This window comes from Canis lupus, chromosome 27 (assembly GCF_048164855.1).
Source record: "Canis lupus baileyi chromosome 27, mCanLup2.hap1, whole genome shotgun sequence".
Taxonomy (NCBI): domain Eukaryota; kingdom Metazoa; phylum Chordata; class Mammalia; order Carnivora; family Canidae; genus Canis; species Canis lupus.
This window is the reverse complement of record NC_132864.1, coordinates 26724890-26744570: the sequence shown is the minus strand read 5'-3', so window position 1 is coordinate 26744570 and position 19681 is coordinate 26724890. Positions and strand designations below refer to the sequence as shown.

General features: G+C 51.3%; 1 protein-coding gene across 7 annotated transcripts in view; it reads left to right on the top strand.

Annotated features, from left to right (window-relative positions):
- Positions 1–19159, top strand: part of TPST2 (tyrosylprotein sulfotransferase 2) — a 52027-nt gene extending 32868 nt beyond the window's left edge. For 6 of the 7 annotated variants that reach the window (XM_072803049.1, XM_072803050.1, XM_072803051.1 and 3 more), the window contains 6 exons: positions 1632–1703; positions 5983–6888; positions 9648–9864; positions 13888–13938; positions 16968–17016; positions 18670–19159. In XM_072803049.1, coding sequence (XP_072659150.1) covers positions 6047–6888; positions 9648–9864; positions 13888–13938; positions 16968–17009 — 1152 coding nt within the window. In that variant the 5' untranslated portion in view covers positions 1632–1703; positions 5983–6046 and the 3' untranslated portion in view covers positions 17010–17016; positions 18670–19159. The remainder of the gene's footprint in view (positions 1–1631; positions 1704–5982; positions 6889–9647; positions 9865–13887; positions 13939–16967; positions 17017–18669) is intronic. The other variant, XM_072803048.1, reaches the window with a different exon arrangement.
- The last annotated feature ends 522 nt before the right edge of the window (positions 19160–19681 follow it).

Genomic DNA, 19681 nt, shown 5'->3' with positions numbered 1-19681 from the left:
GGCAGACCTCTGGCATTGGCTGTTCAGGCCCTAGGAGTGCCAGGCCTTCATACTCAGAGGCCTGGAGGCGGCGGACAGTGGGGGGGGGGGTGCTGCTTGTTGCTATGGTTACACCTGGGACACCCCCCCTCCCCCCGCCATCTGTGTGTAAGAGAACTCAGAAGACTGCTTCCCCACTTTTTCAAGGATAGGCACAAACTATAGAGGTGAGGAGTGAGTGAAGAGGAAGGCAGAGAGAACAAAAATGCAGTGAAGGCCTACACCCATTTCATCTCCAACATAGCACAAATAAAATAACTGGAGATTTCTGAAATGCTTGCTGTAAACGGGCCATTGTAAGCTTTCAACAAACAAACAACAACCCATTTTATAGAAGAGGAAAACTAAGGCCCAGAGGAACAATGATTTATTGTTGGACTCAGGGAGTCCAACTGCAGGGATGAGTTCTTAACCACCCCCACCTCTGGGAAGGGACTGAGAGCCCCAGACTCAGCACGTGAGTGTGTGACCTGATTTCCCTCATGAGCCTCAGTCATCCCATCTGTAACATGGGGGAAGGTGAGAACCAGACTAGAACTCTTCTCCACCCTGAACAGTAAAGACACAGCAGTGGGATGTACACCAGGAGCCCCCTTGGTTCCACATTAGTCCTGGCTTCCTGCCGGACCCCATTGTACTCATGGCCCTGTTCCTTTAGTGCAAAGGTTAAGAGCTGGGTATCTGGGGCGCCTGGGTGGCTCAGTCGGCTGAGTGTCTGCCTTTGGCTCAGGTCATGATTCTGGGGTCCTGGGATGGAGCCCTGTGTCAGGTTCCCTGCTCAGTGAGGAGCTTCTCCCTCTATCCCTCCCCGTGCTCATGCTCTCTGTCTGAGATAAATAAAATAATAAAATCTTAAAAAAAAAAAAAAAAAAAAAAAAAGAAGAAGAAGAAGAAAGAGCTGGGCATCTGAGTCTCACAGATCTGGATGTGGATCCTGGTTCTTATAGTTCCCTGGGTCGATTGCTCTTCCTCTTGAGGTCTTTTTCTCTTCTCTAAAATTGAGATCATTACACTCTCATAGGGGGACTAGATGATACCAAACCCTCACAGAGTGGGCATTTGGTCAGTATTAGGTGGCAGCTGCAGGACATTGTCCCACTCTGCAGGTGCCGTATTTATCCTAGGTACATGGTATGCTTTTGAAGTTGGGCAGTGCGCAGCCTGTTCAACCGTATCCAGCAGTTCCAGATAGTGATTAGTGATATAGTGGTGGTGGTGGTGGTGGTTACTTATCTTTCAAGACTTTTCTTGAAGTCTAAGGTCCTTGGGCCGAGAAGGGAGAACCCCGGTTGGTAGAGACCCAGGGGCTCCCTAAGGCGGCAGTGCCTTAGCTCAGATTCTCAGCTCACACCTCTCTTCCTGAGCAGTGAGCCAGTTCATTCCCTGTAGGGCCAGGTGAGCTCAGCCCCCAGCCATTGCATCTTGGGCCCAGAGGCCCTCCTGTTGCACTCCAACTCGTCCCCCAGAATACTTCCCTCCCAAATCATTGCCAAATGCCCCTGCGGAGCTTGACAGCCTCCTCTGCTCCTCTGAGGCAGCTCGGCCCTCCCATAGCCCCCACCTCTCACGCAGCATCTCCTTTGCCTCTGCAGGGGTCACCCAGCGCACAGTCTTGGCGAGCAGCCACAAGGGCTGGAACCCAGAGATGAGAGTGCCCAGGGGAGGTAAGTGCGTCCAGAAGGCCCCCCAGAGTCTGGGCTCCTCCACAGGCTGCCCTAGAAAGAGCCGCTGTGCTCCCTCGGCCTCTGTTACTGGGCAGCCGGACTCCCCTGGCTGTTAGAAATGCATCTGGGCAAAGCTGGATCCCAGCAGTGCAGGGGCAGGCCTCTGCTGCTGTCTGTCTCTTAGAGAGATGATTATCCTGGTGGTAGAAGACCGAATCCCGCAGCAGGCTGGTGCCCAGCTTCACTGAGCGGATTCAAGGTGTGGCCAGAATCCAGACCCTCTGTGCCCCGTCTGCTAGGGTTTCGGTGTGCTTGCTCAGCACGTCCCACAAAATTTCCCTGAACCACATAATAGCTCCCTGAGAAAGAGTTATTATTATGCTCCCTCCCCTTTTTTGAGGGGAAAAGAGAGGCTTGTGGGGGTGAAGTCCCTTGTCCGAGTCCCCGGCTGCCAGTGGAGGCAAGATTTGAACCCAGGGCTGTAAGATGCCGAGTCTGAGACTCTCACCCACCATCCTTACTGCCAGGACACTGGGACAGCTCCCTTGACAGAGTCCAGCAGGGTAGTGGGGATAGAAGCCTGGCTCGAGTCCCCAGGCTGGGCACTCTCGCCCCTTCAGAGTGGGGTCCCTGGCTGTGGATGGCCAGGATGCTGCCTTTGGCTTTGTGGGCCCCCAGCTATTTCTCTTTGCTAGGTTACCCTACTTTTTCTTCTCAAAGTGTTACCCAGGTCTTTGCTGTCTTTGCTGTCTTTTGCTCCGGGCTGACCTGTCTGCTTTGAGCTGTTTTCTTCTGGTGGCAGAAACAGATGGGCCTTTTGCCGCATGTCCTGTCTGAAGACAGTGAACAATTCGGCCTCAGCCTGGTCATATCCAGGCCTGTCGCTCGGGCTGTGTGACCCTGAGCCAGTGGCTTCTTCTCTCTGAGCTGCTGGGAGTGATGCTTCTCTACCCCACGGGTGGTAGAGATGGTCCCATTATATGATGCATGGTAAAAGTTTAAGCCAAGCAAGTGCTTCATGAATGTAAAAACACAAAAATCGGGTGCTTTGTTTTAAAATGTATTATAGCCACGGGTGCCTGGGTGGCTCAGTCAGTTCAGGGTATGACTTGATCTCAGCTCAGGTCTTGATCTCAGGATCGTGAGTTCAAGCTCTGTGTTGGAGGGCAGTCCCAGTAGCGCGTTGGAGCCTACTTTAATAATAATAATAATAGTAATAGTAATAGTAATAGTAATAATAGTTGGAGCTTACTTAAAATAATAATAATAACAACAACAACAATAATAATAATAAAGTGTTGCAGCCAAATGAAATGTCAGTATTAAGCACAGTTGGTATGTGGATAACATTTTCCTTATTCTGCCTATCCATTCTTGGGGGCTTTCCCCTCTGAGATTTAGCATCCAAGTCACTTCCAACCCTAAACATAAGCTAGAGGGCACACACACATGCACGCGCACACACAGTGGCGGGCTCACTATTACTGTGCTTTCTGAAACTCCTTTCCCAAATTACCCCTTTTCTTCCGTTTCTGCACCCCACCATTGTCTTCTCTTCCCCCAAAGCTCCATCCTCTCACTCCCTGCCAAGTGTCAGGAGGAAAGGGTAGTTGCTCTAATTCAAACAGTAGTGATTGTCCCCCAGGAGCACCAACACTGAAATAATAAACAGAATTCTAGTCCAGAGTCTGAGAGGAGGATTTCAGTGAGCACTTGAACAAGTTGACAGGCCCCTGGAGGGATTTCTGGGTGGCTTTATGTCCCATCCAGTCTGCCTTGGCCCTTGGAGCTGCCCTGGATGCCCTGGATTTAGATTTACCCATCCCAGAGCCTGAATTCAGGGCACCAGTGAGCCCCCACCATGGTCAGCAGCATAGGATAGATGGGGTTTTCTGGGGAGAGGGTCCCCAGCTATTTTCCAGTGCTCACAGAGACTAGGGACCCCAGGATGAGATTGATCTTTGCTGTGTCAGCTGCTTCTAGAACCCTCAGAGCAGTGTTTGAGGTCCGTGTACCCCACCCCTCTTTGCAGCCAGGAAGCTGTGGTTTACATGGCGGAAGTGACTGTCCCAGAGCCACACGGCCAGGAAATGCTGGGGCCTCTCAGCCGTTTGGATGACAGGGCTGAGATTGTGCTTTGCCTTGGCTCTCCTGTCGATTTGCCACTTGCTACAGCCCGAGGGGCCCCGGGCAGCCCGGGCCCGTGTGGGTGGATTGGTCCAGCTGCAAACCTGGTCCTTTGGTGCTTTCAGCTGAACCTCATGCCCGTAGAGAAACACTCGGTTCCTGCTTCCTTCCTGCAAACCCTGCCCCACGCACCGTGCCGCCTGCAGCTTCCCAGCCATGTTGCCTTCTTTCCTGGCTGTGCCTTCTCACTGGCTGTTCCCTTTGCCAGGAACACCCCTCTCTTTTCCCCACCTGGCTGTTTGAAAACCACCTGTCCCCCACCCCCCACTATTCAGACTCAGCAGGAGGCCGCCTCCTGCAGGAAGCCTTCCCTCACCTGTCACCCCCTCCCAGGTGTGGGTCCACAGTGTGAGTAGACTTGGGGGTGGAGGCTCTGTCTCTGGGCTCCATAGCCCAACTCCCAGCATGCAGGAGGCACCCACTGAATGTGGAAATCAATGAATAACCCATGGTCATGGTAGAGGCCACTGATAATATCCTTGCAAATGCTCCCTGCATGCCCGATGGGATCCTGAGTTCTCAGGGGAGTCGTGGAATGCTCATGCCAGCCCTTTGAGGCTGCTACTCTTAGACCTGTTTTACAGATGGGGCTCAGAGAGGTAAAGTGTGTTGGCCAAGCTCGCACAGCCACAAAGGAAGGGGCAGAACCAGGATTTGAACCCAGGCCTGCGTGACTGCTCAAATGCCACAGACCTCAAGACCTCACTCTGATTCTGGAAAGATGTGGAAAGGCAAAGGGGGCTCAGAAGTGCAGTGGCGGGGAGGCAGGGAAGGGCTGCGGTGGGCAGTAGGGGTTGGCTTGTGTGTCCGTCTGGCATCTGAGTCTGCACTTCCTGTATTGGCTTCTTGTTGCAAAATGGAGAGGCCTTGAGGATAAGCCAGGGAGGAGGGCAGGCCTGTCACTCGAGGTGGCTGGAGAAGGGGGCCGCTGGGCTGGGAGGGCCCTGCTTTCTGAAACAAGCCCCTGCTTGAAGAATTGCCACTGAGGTCTGATCATTGTCCCTGGGAGGCGTGAGGAGCATAGGCTCAGGCTCACGGTTTCTGTGCTCGGTCACCCCGTGTCCCCATTCCCACGTCACCCTCACAGTCCCGGCGTCCCTGAGTTTCCCGAGGACCGGGATACCAGCCAGAGCCTCCTCCTTGACCTCCCTGCCTCCATTCTCCCCGCTGTGGGCCCTCTCTCCCCAGCAGCTGCCCTGAGAGCAGGTCCAGCTCTCTCCCCTGGCCCCTGAGGCCCCCCAGTCTTTCCCTTTCCTTCCCTTCTGCTCCACTGCCTCCTGAGGTTCTCAAACACCCCACACCCTCTCCCATCTGGGGAGCTTGGCATTCTCTGTTTCCTCTGCCTGGCACACCCCTCCCACACAGCTTCACACCGCCAGCTCCTTCTCATCATCGGGGACTCTGGCTTGGATGCCACCTCCCCTGAGAGGCCCTCCGGGACCTCCCTCCTCCTTCCCCTACCTGATGCCTCGCCCAGTGTAAGCGGTTTCTACGCTGTGGCTAGAGCTTGTGTACTGTCGCTTCCCCCACTAAGCCCTCCGCTTCTTGAGTTCAAAGGCCCTGCTGTCTAATCCGCTCTCCTGCCCCCAGCACTGAGCACGGTGCCCGGTACCTTGTTACACTTAATGCCCATTTACCGAATGAAGACTGAGTGAGTGGGTAGTGATTCCGGAAGCAGCCCAGGACAGGACGGGACGCTCCCCGCTGTCTCCCGTGTGACAGTGTGGTCCTTCAGAGCAGGCGCCAGGGCTGGCTGGCCTGGGCGGGAATCTCAGACTCCGGCTCAGCTGCTCCCCCGCTGGGCAGCCCTTTGCTCCCCTTGCTACTGCCCTCCCTGCCCCGTCAACCAAGGCACGCCCCCCAGATACTTACGGTGCCCCTGCTAGGTGCCAGGCTCTGTGCCAGGCTCTGGAGGGACAGCCATAAGGGAACACGCAAAAACCGTGCCCCCGGGCGGCAGGTGCTGCGGGATTCGGCCGCTGCCGTGCGCATTGTTGACCGTGGAAACGTTGTGATGGTCCATGGCAGAGGAAGCCTGCGGGGGGAGGGCCCCAGCTGCCCGCCTGCCTGACCCCGGCCCCTCTCTCCCCAGATGCGAGCCCCGCCGGGCCCCCGCTGACCGGTCGCTGAGGCAGGCCCGCGCCCCCGGGCCCAGCATGCGCCTGTCGGCGCGGAGGGCGCTGCTGGCCGCCGGCTGCACCCTGGCCCTGCTGCTGGCCGTCCAGGTGGGCCAGCAGGTGCTGGAGTGCCGCGCGGCGCTGGGGGGCCCGCGCAGCCCCCGGCGGGCCATGCGGCCGGAGCAGGAGGACCTGGTGGTGGTGGGCGCCGACCGCGTGGAGTACCGCTACGGCAAGGCCATGCCGCTCATCTTCGTGGGCGGTGTGCCCCGCAGTGGCACCACGCTCATGCGCGCCATGCTGGACGCCCACCCCGAGGTGCGCTGCGGCGAGGAGACGCGGATCATCCCCCGCGTGCTGGCCATGCGCCAGGCCTGGTCCAAGTCCGGCCGCGAGAAGCTGCGGCTGGACGAGGCGGGCGTGACGGACGAGGTGCTGGACGCCGCCATGCAGGCCTTCATCCTGGAGGTGATCGCCAAGCACGGCGAGCCGGCGCGCGTGCTGTGCAACAAGGACCCCTTCACGCTCAAGTCCTCCGTCTACCTGTCGCGCCTGTTCCCCAACTCCAAGTTCCTGCTGATGGTGCGGGACGGCCGGGCGTCCGTGCACTCCATGATCACGCGCAAGGTCACCATCGCCGGCTTTGACCTCAGCAGCTACCGCGACTGCCTCACCAAGTGGAACAAGGCCATCGAGGTGATGTACGCCCAGTGCATGGAGGTGGGCAAGGACAAGTGCCTGCCCGTGTACTATGAGCAGCTGGTGCTGCACCCCAGGCGCTCCCTCAAGCTCATCCTGGACTTCCTGGGCATCTCCTGGAGCGACGCCGTCCTGCATCACGAGGACCTCATCGGCAAGCCCGGGGGCGTGTCCCTGTCTAAGTGAGTGGAGCCCCCTCCCTGCGCCCGGCCCCCTGGCCCCGCTCCGAGCTGTAGGTGGGAGAGTACCGCTGTCTCTCTGAGCTGTGTGGCCTCTCTGAGCCTCAGCCTCCTTTGTGGTCACGGAGGAGTTCAGGGAAGACAGTGGTAAAGAGCAGAGCCTTGAACTGTGCCTCCCTCCTCGTAGTTCTGTGGCACTGACCACGTCACTGTACTTCTTTGAGCCTCAGCGTCATTATCCACAAAAGTGGAGCCATCGACTCTTCCATTTTCTGAGAGAATCAGCAGACTTTGAAGGTGCTTTGTCGTAAGCCGTAGTGGGTAAGGGTTAGCTTAAGGATGCTGATCTGAAACCAGGTCACCTGGGTTCCCATCCCAGCTCCACCCTTCCAGGCTGTGTGACCTTGAGCAAGTGACTCAACCTCTGTGTGCCCCATTTCCTTACCTGTAACACAGGGGTATAGTCTATCAGGCTTCTAGCTACCTGTGAGCATCAAATAGGTTAGTACGTGTTCGGTGCTATTCTTATTATCGTGTTAGCATTAACATTGATTTTATTGGCACACACATTATCCTCACCCTCATTACCATGTAGGGAGTCCCTGAGGTGTGGTAAGCGCTCAAGCCCCCAACACACATTAGTCCTTTAATCCCCACAGCAGTCTCAGGGCCAAAAGAACTGCTCTTACCCCATTTTACAGATGAAGAAACTGAATCTCAGAGAAAAGTTGCCTGAGGCCACAAAGCTGGCCACGTGTGGTGCCTGAATTTGAACTGAGGTCCGCTGGGGACTCCGGAGCATGTGCTCTCAAGCTCTCCACATCTGGAACCCCCTCTCTTCCCCTCCTTCACTCTCTTACTCTCCACCTTCCTCCTCTGGGGAGGCCGAACCTCTCCTGAGATCCAGGGTATGTGGTCAGGATCGGGGTGTGCTGCCTCTCTGCCTCATTCCTGAGCAGGCCCTAGCAGGCCTTTCTGGGACCACACCTCCTCCTCCTTGCCTTCTTGGCTGTGCCCTGGCAGGCCCTTTCAAACCCCTAACAGAGCAGGAGACATAGGGGTACCTCTGTGCTCCCTCTGGGCAACGAGGTACCCATGTGCCAGGTACCCCAGGCAGCTAGTGCTGGAGCTGGGATTTTGTGAATTAACGTGACAAAAAAAAAAAATCAGGAAGTGGGGATGATGTCCCTGTGAAAGGAAAAACCTGCTACAATCCCACTGTTTAGACTTTGGCATCGGACCTGCTGGTCCTTTGTCAGGGGCTGTTGAGAAAGCCAGAGTCCTACTGAACATGAACATGTTTCCCTGTAGCCTTTGTGCACTTTGTGTCTGGGACCACTCGCCCGCGGCCCCCTGCCTGCCACCGCGATGTCATTTTGGACAGCTGTGTAATATTCCCCTTCATAGGGCACAGCATTCTATTTGACATACCCTGTTAGTATTTCCACCTTTATTTACTTCCATCAGGCATTCCTCCCGTTCATGTCCTGGGGAACCTCTGTGTCATTACTGCCTTGCGGTGTCCTGGAGATCCGATAGCGTGGTAAAGGCCATGCGCGTATTTGAGATCTTTGACACAGTGGACCGAATTGGTCTGCAGACTCCAAACCATCCCACCTTCTTCATTCCCATTCCCACCCTCCTGGTCCTGTCCTCTTTTTGCTATGTCTTTCTTGTTTCTGTTCTTCTACCCAGTTTATCTCTTAGTTGGGCTGGAAGTGGCTAGAAATAGGCCCTGGATCCCGGGAGTTCCCTGCCCTCCATTGGACAAGGCCCTTGACCTGTGATCAGTAGGGTCCTCGGGATTCAGATGGCTGGGTGAGCCTGCCACAGAGGAGAAGAGGAGAGTGGAGGAGCATATCCAACACAATGGTGGTTTTATTGTTGCAGCCGAGGGCAAAAGCAACCAAAATGGCCATCTTTAGGGGGATAGGAATGATAAGCCGTGGAGGACCGCTGTGCAGCTGGAGAACAGAATGAGGAATCGGGTGCAAAACAAAGTCATAAACCAAAACATGCAGCGTATGATTTCTGTTTTAAAAACTGCAAACGAAAGCATAGGTTTTTTGTGTGCATGAGAGAGAGAGAGGAGAGAGAGAGAAAGCTAACACTTACTGAAACCTCACAGTAAACTATATACTCTTCTTGGATGAACTCATTTACTCCCCAGAACAACCCTGTGAGGTGGGCTCTATCATTATTCCCATTTGTAGATAAGGAATGATAGGGGAGGCTCATAGAGGTGAAGGAACTTTCCCAAGGCCACACAGCTGGTGTCAGTCCAGCTGGCGTTTGAAGCCAAGAGCTCTGACTCCTGAGTCTGCCCTTAGCCACTCTCCTGTATGAAGCACAGAAAGAGATTGAGAGAGAGGGTGGGCCCCCAGATACTAAGACAAGGTCCCCATAGGGAGCTGATGGACCGGGAGTGGTGGCTGCTTTTAGCCTTACCATTAGTGTTTCATATTTTTTCTCAAGAACAAAATACCCATCTTAGCCACAAAAATAAAATGTTATTTTTAAAAAGTCATGACGTCATGGAAGCAGAATTTTAACCGTGCACTGCCTAATACTGTCTTCCAGTTTTTTGGCACCCACTCTTAAGACCCCCCTCCTCCATTGTATGGAAGACGTATGAGGAGGCCAGGTGACTTGCCTACAGCCTCACAGTCGGGGTGGGGGGGGTCACAGCTGCCCCAGGGACAGGTACCCCCAGCCTGTCCAGCTGCCCGGGTGCTATCTGGGTCTCTCTGTGCCCTGCACAGCCTGTTCTTTCTCCCCAGGATCGAGCGATCCACTGACCAGGTCATCAAGCCTGTGAACCTGGAAGCACTCTCCAAGTGGACCGGCCACATTCCTGGGGACGTGGTACGGGACATGGCCCAGATCGCCCCCATGCTGGCTCGGCTCGGCTATGACCCCTATGCAAACCCGCCCAACTACGGCAACCCTGACCCCATCGTCATCAACAACACGCATCGGGTGAGTGCATGTGCATTCGCAGAGATGTGTGCTCAGCCTGCAGCGGGGTTGTTTGGCCTGTGTTAGGACATGGGGAATTGTAGCATCGCCTATATTTTCATTTTCACTTGGGCCACAGGGAAGCTCAAATCTACCTGGTAGTCTGTCTCTCATACTAGAGCATCTAACAGCAGCTCCATTTGTGTACTGATTGCATCCTATTTCTCTGTTTTTTTTTTTTTTTTTTTAAGATTTTATTTATTCATGAGAGACACAGAAAGGGAGCAGAGACATAGGCAGAGGGAGAAGCAGGCTGAGCCCTATGCAGGACTCGATCCCAGGACCCTGGGATCACGACCTGAGCCAAGGGCAGACGCTCAACCACTGAGCCACCCAGCTGCCCCACCCCCATAAATTTTAATGTTGATTTCTCAGACCAATGTAAGCTTGGGGCAGTTTAAATAACTTCTTAGCTCTCCTTAGTTCAAGCAGTCGAGGAAAATGACTTTGATGAGATGGGTTTTTTTTGGTTTTTTGGGGGTTTTTTTTGGTGTTTTTGAAGCGTTAAAAGTCAGCTACTCCTGTGTAAAGGAACAGTAAGCAGGTTCATGGGCTTATTTACATGTTGCTGTCACAGCATCTAGTCTCCTTTGGGTGTGGTGTTCTGACTTCCTTAGAGGCACTAAGTGAACAAAAGTGTGAGAGCTTGGGGCCCTGGCCTGAGACGAGCCCCGCCAGCCCTTATACCATTAAGACCCAAAGTCTTGGGATCCCTGGGTGGCTCAGCGGTTTAGCGCCTGCCTTCGGCCCAGGGCGTGATCTCGGAGTCCCGGGATTGAGTCCCACGTCGGGCTCCCTGCATGGAGCCTGTTTCTCCCTCTGCCTGTGTCTCTGCCTCTCTCTCTCTCTCTCTTTGTCTCTCATGCATAAATAAATAAAATCTTTAAAAAAAAAGAAAAAGACCCAAAGTCTTGTTTCCAGCTACTCTCAGCATTTCCAAACACATGCTGATTTTAGAAAGTAAACCCTTCTTTTTTTTTTTCTTTTAAGATTGTATTTACTTGAAAGAGAGAGAGAAAGAGAGATAGACAGACAGCATGAACACGGGGCCTGACATGGGCCTTGATCCCAGGACTTTGAGATTGTGACCCGAGCTGAGGACAGACACTGACCCAACTGAGCCTCCCAGGCGCTCCAGAAAGTAAACAGTGTTTGTGTTGAAGAGCCAAGGAAGGAAGTCATAACTTCTGTCACTTCCCCTTTAATTCTTCAATGACTCAAGGAGAAAGACCCAATTTGGTGCTCACAAGGCTTTAATAAGCATCTCACACACGGGCAGGCTTCCTTAACCCTGAGCTCTGAGGGCTCTGCCCTTGTGATTGAAGAGGGTCTCGGAGCTCCTCCTGCCCCTTGACATCTGTGGATTTTGCAAACACTATTTGTGGAAATCCTCAGATCCACTGTAGATGCATAGAGTTGACAGTGTGAATGTTCGCAACCTCGATGTGGTCTATTTTTTCATTATTCAGTTGTTTTAAGTCTTTATTATTTATTATGCTTATTTTTTTTAAAGATTTTATTTATTTATTCATGAGAGACACAGAAAGAGAGGGTGAGACACAGGCAGAGGGAGAAGCAGGCTCCATGCAGGGAGCCCAATGCAGAACTCAATCCCAGGATCCCGAGATCACTCCCTGAGCCAAAGGCAGATGCTCAACCGCTGAGCCACCCAGGTGCCCCTATTATGTTTCTTTTTTAATAGAGTATTCTTTAGGCTGTACTTATGTGTTTCATATACTTTTCTCTACATATACTCTTTCATATAATATTTTTATATATATTAAATATATCTTCATATAATAAAAAATCAATTAACTGGATTAAGAAGAAGAAACAGCAGCTGGGAGTGATCTTGACTCCGGCCTCCAGGAACTTCTCACAGACAGTGGCTGGGCCAGGGTGAGGACCGCAGTGACAACGGGCTCTCTTTACCCTGTGTTCTTAGCCAAGGGCCCAGCGGCAATTACTCTGAAGTCTCTTTAAAAGGCTGAGGCCCAAGGCACCTGCATGGCTCAGTCAGTTCAATGTCCGACTCCTGATTTCAGCTCAGATCATGATCTCAGAGTGGTGAGATTAAGCCCCATGTCAGGTTCCGTGCTCAGCGGGGAGCCTGTTTGATGATTCTCTCTCTCTCTGTCTGTCTCTCTCTGTCTCTCTCTCCCTTAGCTCTTCCCACTGGCTCTCACACACACTCTCTCTCTAAAAAAAAATAAATAAATAAGTAGTAAAAAAAAAATAATAAATACAAATAAATAAATAAAAGGCAGAGGCCCCTGGCTTATCCCAGGATGCAGGTCAGAAGCTCCCAGAGTAAGATCTGACCTTGTATATTGCATACAAATTAAAACATTTTGGTGAGCGAGATCACTGCTCTAAACTTCTGGTTTTCATTTGTTTATTTATTTATTTTTTAAATTTTTATTTATTTATGATAGTTACACAGAGAGAGAGAGAGGCAGAGACATAGGCAGAGGGAGGAGCAGGCTCCATGCACCGGGAGCCCGACGTGGGACTCGATCCTGGGTCTCCAGGATCGCGCCCTGGGCCAAAGGCAGGCGCCAAACCAGGGATCCCTTCATTTGTTTAAAATGGAAGATGTCCCTGTTTTTTTCCCAGGGGGTGCCAGACTTTATTGTAGTTTTGTTTAGCTTTTATGGTAGTTTTGCTGTTACCACAGTGATATGTTCTCTCATTGAAAGCCGTGTGTGTGTGTGTGTGTGTGTGTGTGTGTGTGTGTGTGTGTGTTTCTCTGTAGACTCTGTATGTTCCTGTAACAGATCCTGGGGTGCAGGACACACAGGCACTGAAAGGACCCCAGAGCTAATGAACTTGTCTGTACCTGTGCTGTCCATTACAGCTACTAGCCACCAACCTCCCGTGGCCACTGGATGTGACTAGTGAAATCTGACTGGTCCAACTTGAGAGGCATTGTTAAGTGTAAAATATGCACCGGATTTTGAAGTTCTGGTATCAAAAACAGTATGTCAAGTTTCTCATTACTCATTTTCATATTAATTATAGGTTGAAGTATGAATATATTAGATATATCAGATTAAATAAAAGATATAACTGGAATTATTTCACTTGATGTACTTTATCCTTTTTCAAAAATGTGACTGTTAGACAATTGAAAATTACATAGTTGGTTCACATTATATTCTATTGGACGGTGCTGGTCTATATGGTGGCTTCTATGTGAAGAGATAGTGGAAAAGCCTGGGATTTTCTTTGCCCCAGCTGTGTCCTCTGCCTGGCATGCTTTTCCTTTAGAGCTCAGCTTAGCTGGTTTTCCTTGGCATTGAAGGGTCGCTGAGAGGTCCTTTGTGACCCCCCTGCTCAAAAGAAGCCCCTTAGTCACTCCTGATCACTTCCCTTTGTTTCACTTTCTATATAGTACTTGCCATGGTTTGATATATTCTTGTTTATTTGTGTTTATTACTTGTGGATCCTCTGGCTCCCCCTCTAGAAAGGACGCTCCAGGTGAAAAGGAATTTTAATAGTCTGATTAATATTGTGCCTCCAGAGCTTAGATAATGCCTAAAATAAGATGAGCTTGATAAAAGTGTGTTGGATGGAGGGATCGGTGGATGGATGGGAGGATGGATGGATGAATAGGTGGATGTGTGTATGGATGGATGGATGGGTGGGTAGATGGGTAGATGGGTGGATGGATAGGATAGTGGATGGGTGGGTAGATGGGTAGGTGGTTGGGTGGATGGATGAGTAGATGAATGGGTGGGTGGATGGATGCGGAGTGGATGGATGAAGAGGTGGGTAGGTGGATGGGTGGATGGATGAGTGGGTGGATAGGTAGATGGGTGGGCAGGTGGGTGGATGGGAGGGAGGGTGAATGTATAGATGGGTGAATGGGTAGGTGGATAAATAGGTGAGTGGTAAATGGGTGGATGGGAAGGTGGAGGTGACAGGATGAATTTTATTTTTTGATCATTTCCATGAGAGTGATACTTCGTTCCTCTTTCCTAGGTCTTGAAAGGCGACTATAAAACACCAGCCAATCTGAAAGGATATTTTCAGGTTAGAAACCCCAAGGGGAATTCTGAAATCTGTTTATTGGGCTGCCCCATTACCTTGCAGATGCCCTTGGACACTTCACTTCTCTAATCTGGCTGGTCATTTCCTGGTCTGAAAATTGAGAGGAGGGGGGTGTCAGACCAGGGACCAAACAGCAGCCCTTCTGCCCAAGCCTCTTCCTAATCATTGTCTCTCGGCTTGAGAGCAGTTGGAGGGATTGGGGGGGGACTTTTTGTCAAGCTATCTGCCTTTAGCCTTAAATCCAGTTTTATTTAAAGTGGCAGTCCCCAAACACGACCCAGCCCAGAATTTTTAGTCAGCCAAAAAATAAGAACCATAAGGGTCATGTGGTATGGATATCCCCAAGGGTGTAGACCTACAAACACCCCTGCCACCCCACACCCACCTCCCTGGCTGTGCCCCCCACCCCACATCCTGGGTATATCCACAGGGTGCAGGGATCATGTCAAGGACTGCCCCCTTCCACTGACATGACTGCTCCCCTTTAAATGAGGTGTCCTTAGTTTGTGTATGTGTGTTTTCTTTAATTTGGGAGAGAAAGGGTGGATCACCCTATGCCAGTCTCCAGCATAATGATCAAATTGATGAGTGCTCATTGTCCGGGGTCCATGGCTTTTGCACACAACTTAGTTCTTTGGCGAGGGCTCCACGCTCTTTTTCTGGGAGTCAGAGACCCATCCCATCCTCTTGCTGCTGTGAAAAAAATGTCCTCAGGATTAGTCAGCACTAATTATTGCCTGCTTTAACCAAAAAGATGATGTAACAGGAGCAAGAAACAGAAGTGGAGGTGAGGGGAAATAGTTACTATCCGGAATGCCTTTCATTTTTGAACAGTTATCCTTTTTTTTGCCCGCCTAAATATGCACTTTGCATTCCTTGCAATTCTATCATATGAGCTGCTTGGTTTTACATTCTTAATGTTTTCCCATCTTTTGGGTTTCACTCTTGCCATTTGGGATGGTGACATAGTATCCTCTGGAATGCATTATGTGCCACCAATGAACTGTTGCCCTAAGATCGTGTCCAGTTTTTGCAGTATCCCGAATGATGGCATGTACACGTCATCCTGTTTTTGCCTCTCTTCTGTGGGGTGGGGGCAGGAGGCTCTACTAACCATTCCCTTAGAATGCATTGTTACAGTGGCGGAAGGGTCCAGTTCTTTTTAAGAGTCTTGACCCCAGAAGGCTAACTTTATTTACCGAAGAGTTGGACCCAGTTTATACTCTCTTGCAGTGTAGGACATATTCGAGTGGTTTGGCTGGCCTGGGACTATTTCTTGTTCTGTTAGGGGCAAAAATGCTAAGGAATGGCGTATGTACTGTCATTGCAAACACTGCCACGCTCAGGAGAGGTGCCCTGCAAACTGCCTCCGATTCCTGCTTTCTGCCCTCATCTCCCTCCCTGTCCTCCACGGGGCGCATGACTTCATCCAGAGTATTGCAAAAATTGGAAAGTGGTCCTGTGGCCACAGTTACGTGCATGATGGCAAGTGCATTCCACAGGGCGCTCTGTAGCCATCTAGAGTGATCATCCTGAAACGTAAAAGATGGAAAAATATTAAGCGAGCAGAACACAGCAGCTCACACATTTGAATTGCAGCAAATGCAAAAAAAAAAAAAAGAATACTCGTTTGCTAGGCATCAAACCTCCTACCTACCCCATCTGCCTTGTTCCAGGTCTTTGCTATTCCCTCTACCAGGAATGCTTTTCCAGCCAGACCTTTGTGTGCCTTGCCTTATTTACATCTTTTAGAGCTTGGCTTATGGGGTGCTTTCCAACACCAACAACCAGTTTCTGAATCTCCAGACACCAACTGTGTTTCAGCTCGCACAGTGACGCCAGAATTAGTGTCAGACCCTGCAGGTTAAGGGCCCAGGTCCTAGGACAACTCCCTGCCCCCCACCCCCCACGTCAGATGCCAGTACCAGCGGGGTTCCCAGGCTACCCACATTTCTGCCCAGCTAACATTTGGGGGTTCCCATGACCCCCTTCCTCATGATGTTCTAGATCAACTCACAGGACTCAGGATATTCCTGTCTGAGTGGTGGTGTTTTTTTGTTGTTGTTAAAGATTTTATTTATTTATTCATGAGAGACACACACAAAGAGGCAGAGACATTGGCAGAGGGAGAAGCAGGCTCCCTGTAGGAAGCCCAATGTGGAACTCCATCCCAGGACTCCAGGATCATGTCCTGAGCCAAAGGCAGACGCTCAGCTACTGAGCCACCCAGGTGCCCCTAGATGAGTGGTTTATTATAAAGGATATGACCCAGGAGTAGCCATGGAAGAGGTACACGGGGCAAGGTATGGAGTAAGGGGTGTGGAGCTTTCAGGCCCTCTTCGGGCATGCCACCCTCCTACACTTCCATGTGCCCACCAATCTAGAAGCTTCTTGAAGCCATCTTTTGGGGGTTTCCGTGAAGCAGTCATGAAGTAGATACGACTGAATGACATTATCGGTTATTCACTTACTCTCCAGCTCCTCTCCCCTCTCCAGTCATGCCTTGGTCTTTCTAGCCACCAGCGCCCATCCTGAAGCCAGACAGCTGTCATCTCATTAGCATACTAGAGATGCTTATTAGCGCTCCTGAGATTCTAGAGTTTTAGGAGCCGTGTGCAGGAACCCAGGACAAAGCGCCTATGTTTGTTTTTTATTACACTACAGCTTAAATGTCATCCCCTTACAGTGGCCTCCTTTCCTGACCACCTTCTCCAAAGTAGCTCCAGAGTCCCTCCTGACAGCCCACTGTATTGCCCGGAGGTGGGACGGGATGTTATCTCGCATATGTGTTTGTAAAGGTTTTCCTCGCTGGCATAGACGCCGCAGAATAGGACCAGGCAGGTGCGTGTTCACAGCATCCTCAGCACCTGGCGTGTAGCAGGTGTGCAGTAAATACCCCAGGAGCGAGTATGTGCCTGCTCCCAGGATGCTGAGGCTCAGCCTCAGGGCAGTGAGATCCTGGCACCCCAGCCTAGCCGTGACCCCTTCCTCTCTGTGTTGTCTTCCTCCAGGTGAACCAGAACAGCACCTCCTCCCACTTAGGAAGCTCATGATTTCCAGGTACGCCTGCACTCTCCGATTCTCTCTCCCCACTGCTGCCTCCCGCTCACTGCTTCTGAGCCCAGGAGCCACTCCCCTGAGCAAGCTTGCCCTCCCAGAGCCTCCTTGGGGAGGAGTGTCCACCAAGGTGGGCTGACCCAGCCCCAAGGGGTTTCCATGGCGACAAGCTGGGGGAGCTATTTATAGAATCACCACTTAGTCTCCTAGCTCTGGATCAGGTGGGGGCAGGGATCTTTGCAGAACCAAACAGAAAAAGGTTTGTCTGACTTTGAGGACCAATGTGATGGGGGGAGGGGTGGGATTCTAGAGCATGTTTGCACAGAATGCTGTCTGTTTATCCTGCTTCTATAAACAGCATCGAGTTGGCTCAAAGCAATTAATGTTCTAAGAAAAGCTCCAAGCAGGTCTCTCTAAGAGTAACCCCCAGGGCTTTGGACCCAGTGCTTCTCCAGGGTTACTGGTGTAACCCTGGGATCCCTGGCAAGGCCACGGACACGGGCAGAAAACTAGAACCCAGAGAGTGCTGTGATTTGCCCAAGACCACACAGCCACCAGATGGCCAAATTCCTCCTCCCAAGGCCATCTTCTTCCAGAGTTCACTCACGATTTGAAGTGCCTGCCTGTCTCTTCACTTTGCAAAGGGGGAATGGGGACACATTTTGACCTTGAACGTCAAAAGATTTAGGAACCCACTTCAGACTGGTCCTCTCCCAGCCTCCACTTGTGATGTCTGGAGAATGGGGATTCGCCTGTGTCGGCCTGCAAAGGCCACTGGGGGATGAAGTGAGCTGGCCCAGGTGGGTGCGTGGGAATCCAGGAAGCCTCGTGCCCTCGCTGTGCCTGTGGGCCCTGGAGTGAAGGCTCCAGGAAGTTCATTTCCTGTCACTCCGGTAACCCACAGAGAGGCCACAGTCAGCCTGCCTGGGTGTTCTCCCTCTTGCTCCAGCCTGTGAAGAAGCCTCCCGCCTGGACTGTATTTATAGTTTTAGTCTCCTGATCTTATTTTTAAATAATCAGCGTATTTTCTATTTCTTTCTTTTCTTTTTATTATCTACTTTGTCCCAGCTTCTAAGGCTGGAGGCACTCAGGCCCTGTCCTTATCAGGGATCCCATCCCAGGTAGTGCCGAGATCCCAGAGTTCTGGTGCATTCCAGAGGAGAGAAGCCTCCTATGGAAAGGCTCCTGGCTCCAATGTTTCTCCCTGACACCTTCCCCTTATTCTCCTTCTGCAGATTCTTTAGTAGAATTTCAAAGCTTCCTGCTGACAAAAGCCAGATACAGTTCTTTCTGTACTGTTTAAATGAGATACCGTATACAGGGTGCTTTTGCTCATCCCTGGTAAACAGTTGGCCTTAAAGCAAGTGCTCATCCTCCCCTGGCCTCCAAAAATCCATTGGCATTTATGACGTAATCACCACCACTTTGTCTTCCTAAGTAAAAAGAATCTATCTTTGAGGTCAGGCGGATGCAGGTTGGAATTCGGGCGAGAACCCCAGGAACGCTTCTAAATTTAAACTCTCTGGCCATCTGGGGTGCGCTGACACCTCTCCTGCTTCTGTGAATCAGCATGAGGACCATAGGCTCCTGGATCACACAGACGAATATGAAAGGTCGGTCTGCCTCTGGCCCTAATGCGCTTGTCTCCCTGTTCAGATCTCTGCAGATTGTTGCTGAGAGAAGACACTTTGCATTCGAGTGGAAATCGGACCTCTAATCCAAGCATATTGCTTGCTATTCACCGCCAAAACAGGACTGCTAATGAGGAATGTATTTGCATCTGTTTGCAAAAGCTGAATCACTGACAGCTTACCTGGAGACTCCCTCCCTACCTTTGGGCACTCCTAGGGGTGGAGAACCAAGAGTGTGGCAGTAGTCCAGCTTTTGAAATTTAGGTATTTTTTAATCTTTCCCCTCAAGAACTTTTTTTTAAAGAAATGGATTTGCCATTTTTCTTAATTTGCAGGACTGCCTTGGTGGCTTTGTTTGCGGGGACAAGACCCACACCTGTGCCTCTCCTATTGACCCTTTTAAATTCAAAGGATCTATTTAAGAATTTAATATATGAGATTTTCTTTGATTCTTCCTCGGTTCTACTCAGATTCAGAGGGAAAAAAATTATTTGAATAAAGTGAACAGGGACTTATTTGTCTGTGCCTTGCTTTACAGAATGAGCAGATTTTTTTTTCCCCTCCGTCCTGGATTTTGTCAGGTGGTTTGACGACAAGCAAGCAAGGTTCCCATCTTGGGTGCTCAGCAGGGTACTCTGAGCTGTGTCGCATCCCCTGAGGCTACCCTTGGGATTGGTGGTTTGCTAGAGGGACTCCCAGATAACCTGCTGGGCTCACGGTCGCATGGTTGGTCATGGTTGATCACAGCGAAAAGATACAGATTAAAATCTGCAAAGAAAAAAGGTGCAGAGGGCAGGGGCAGGGAAATCAGGAGTGAGTTTCCAGGCATTCTCACCTGGTGGAGGCTACGGGCACATTTAATTCTGACAAGGCATATCAAGTATTGCCACTGGGAAAGCTCGCCTGAGCCTTGGTGTGCAGCCTTTTTATTGGGCAACAGTCATAGGCACGGGGCACCCGTATGACTAACCTTAATTATGGAGTCTCTGGTTTCTGCAGAGGTCAAGGGATACAACACGATTCCAGGGCCCCCCTCC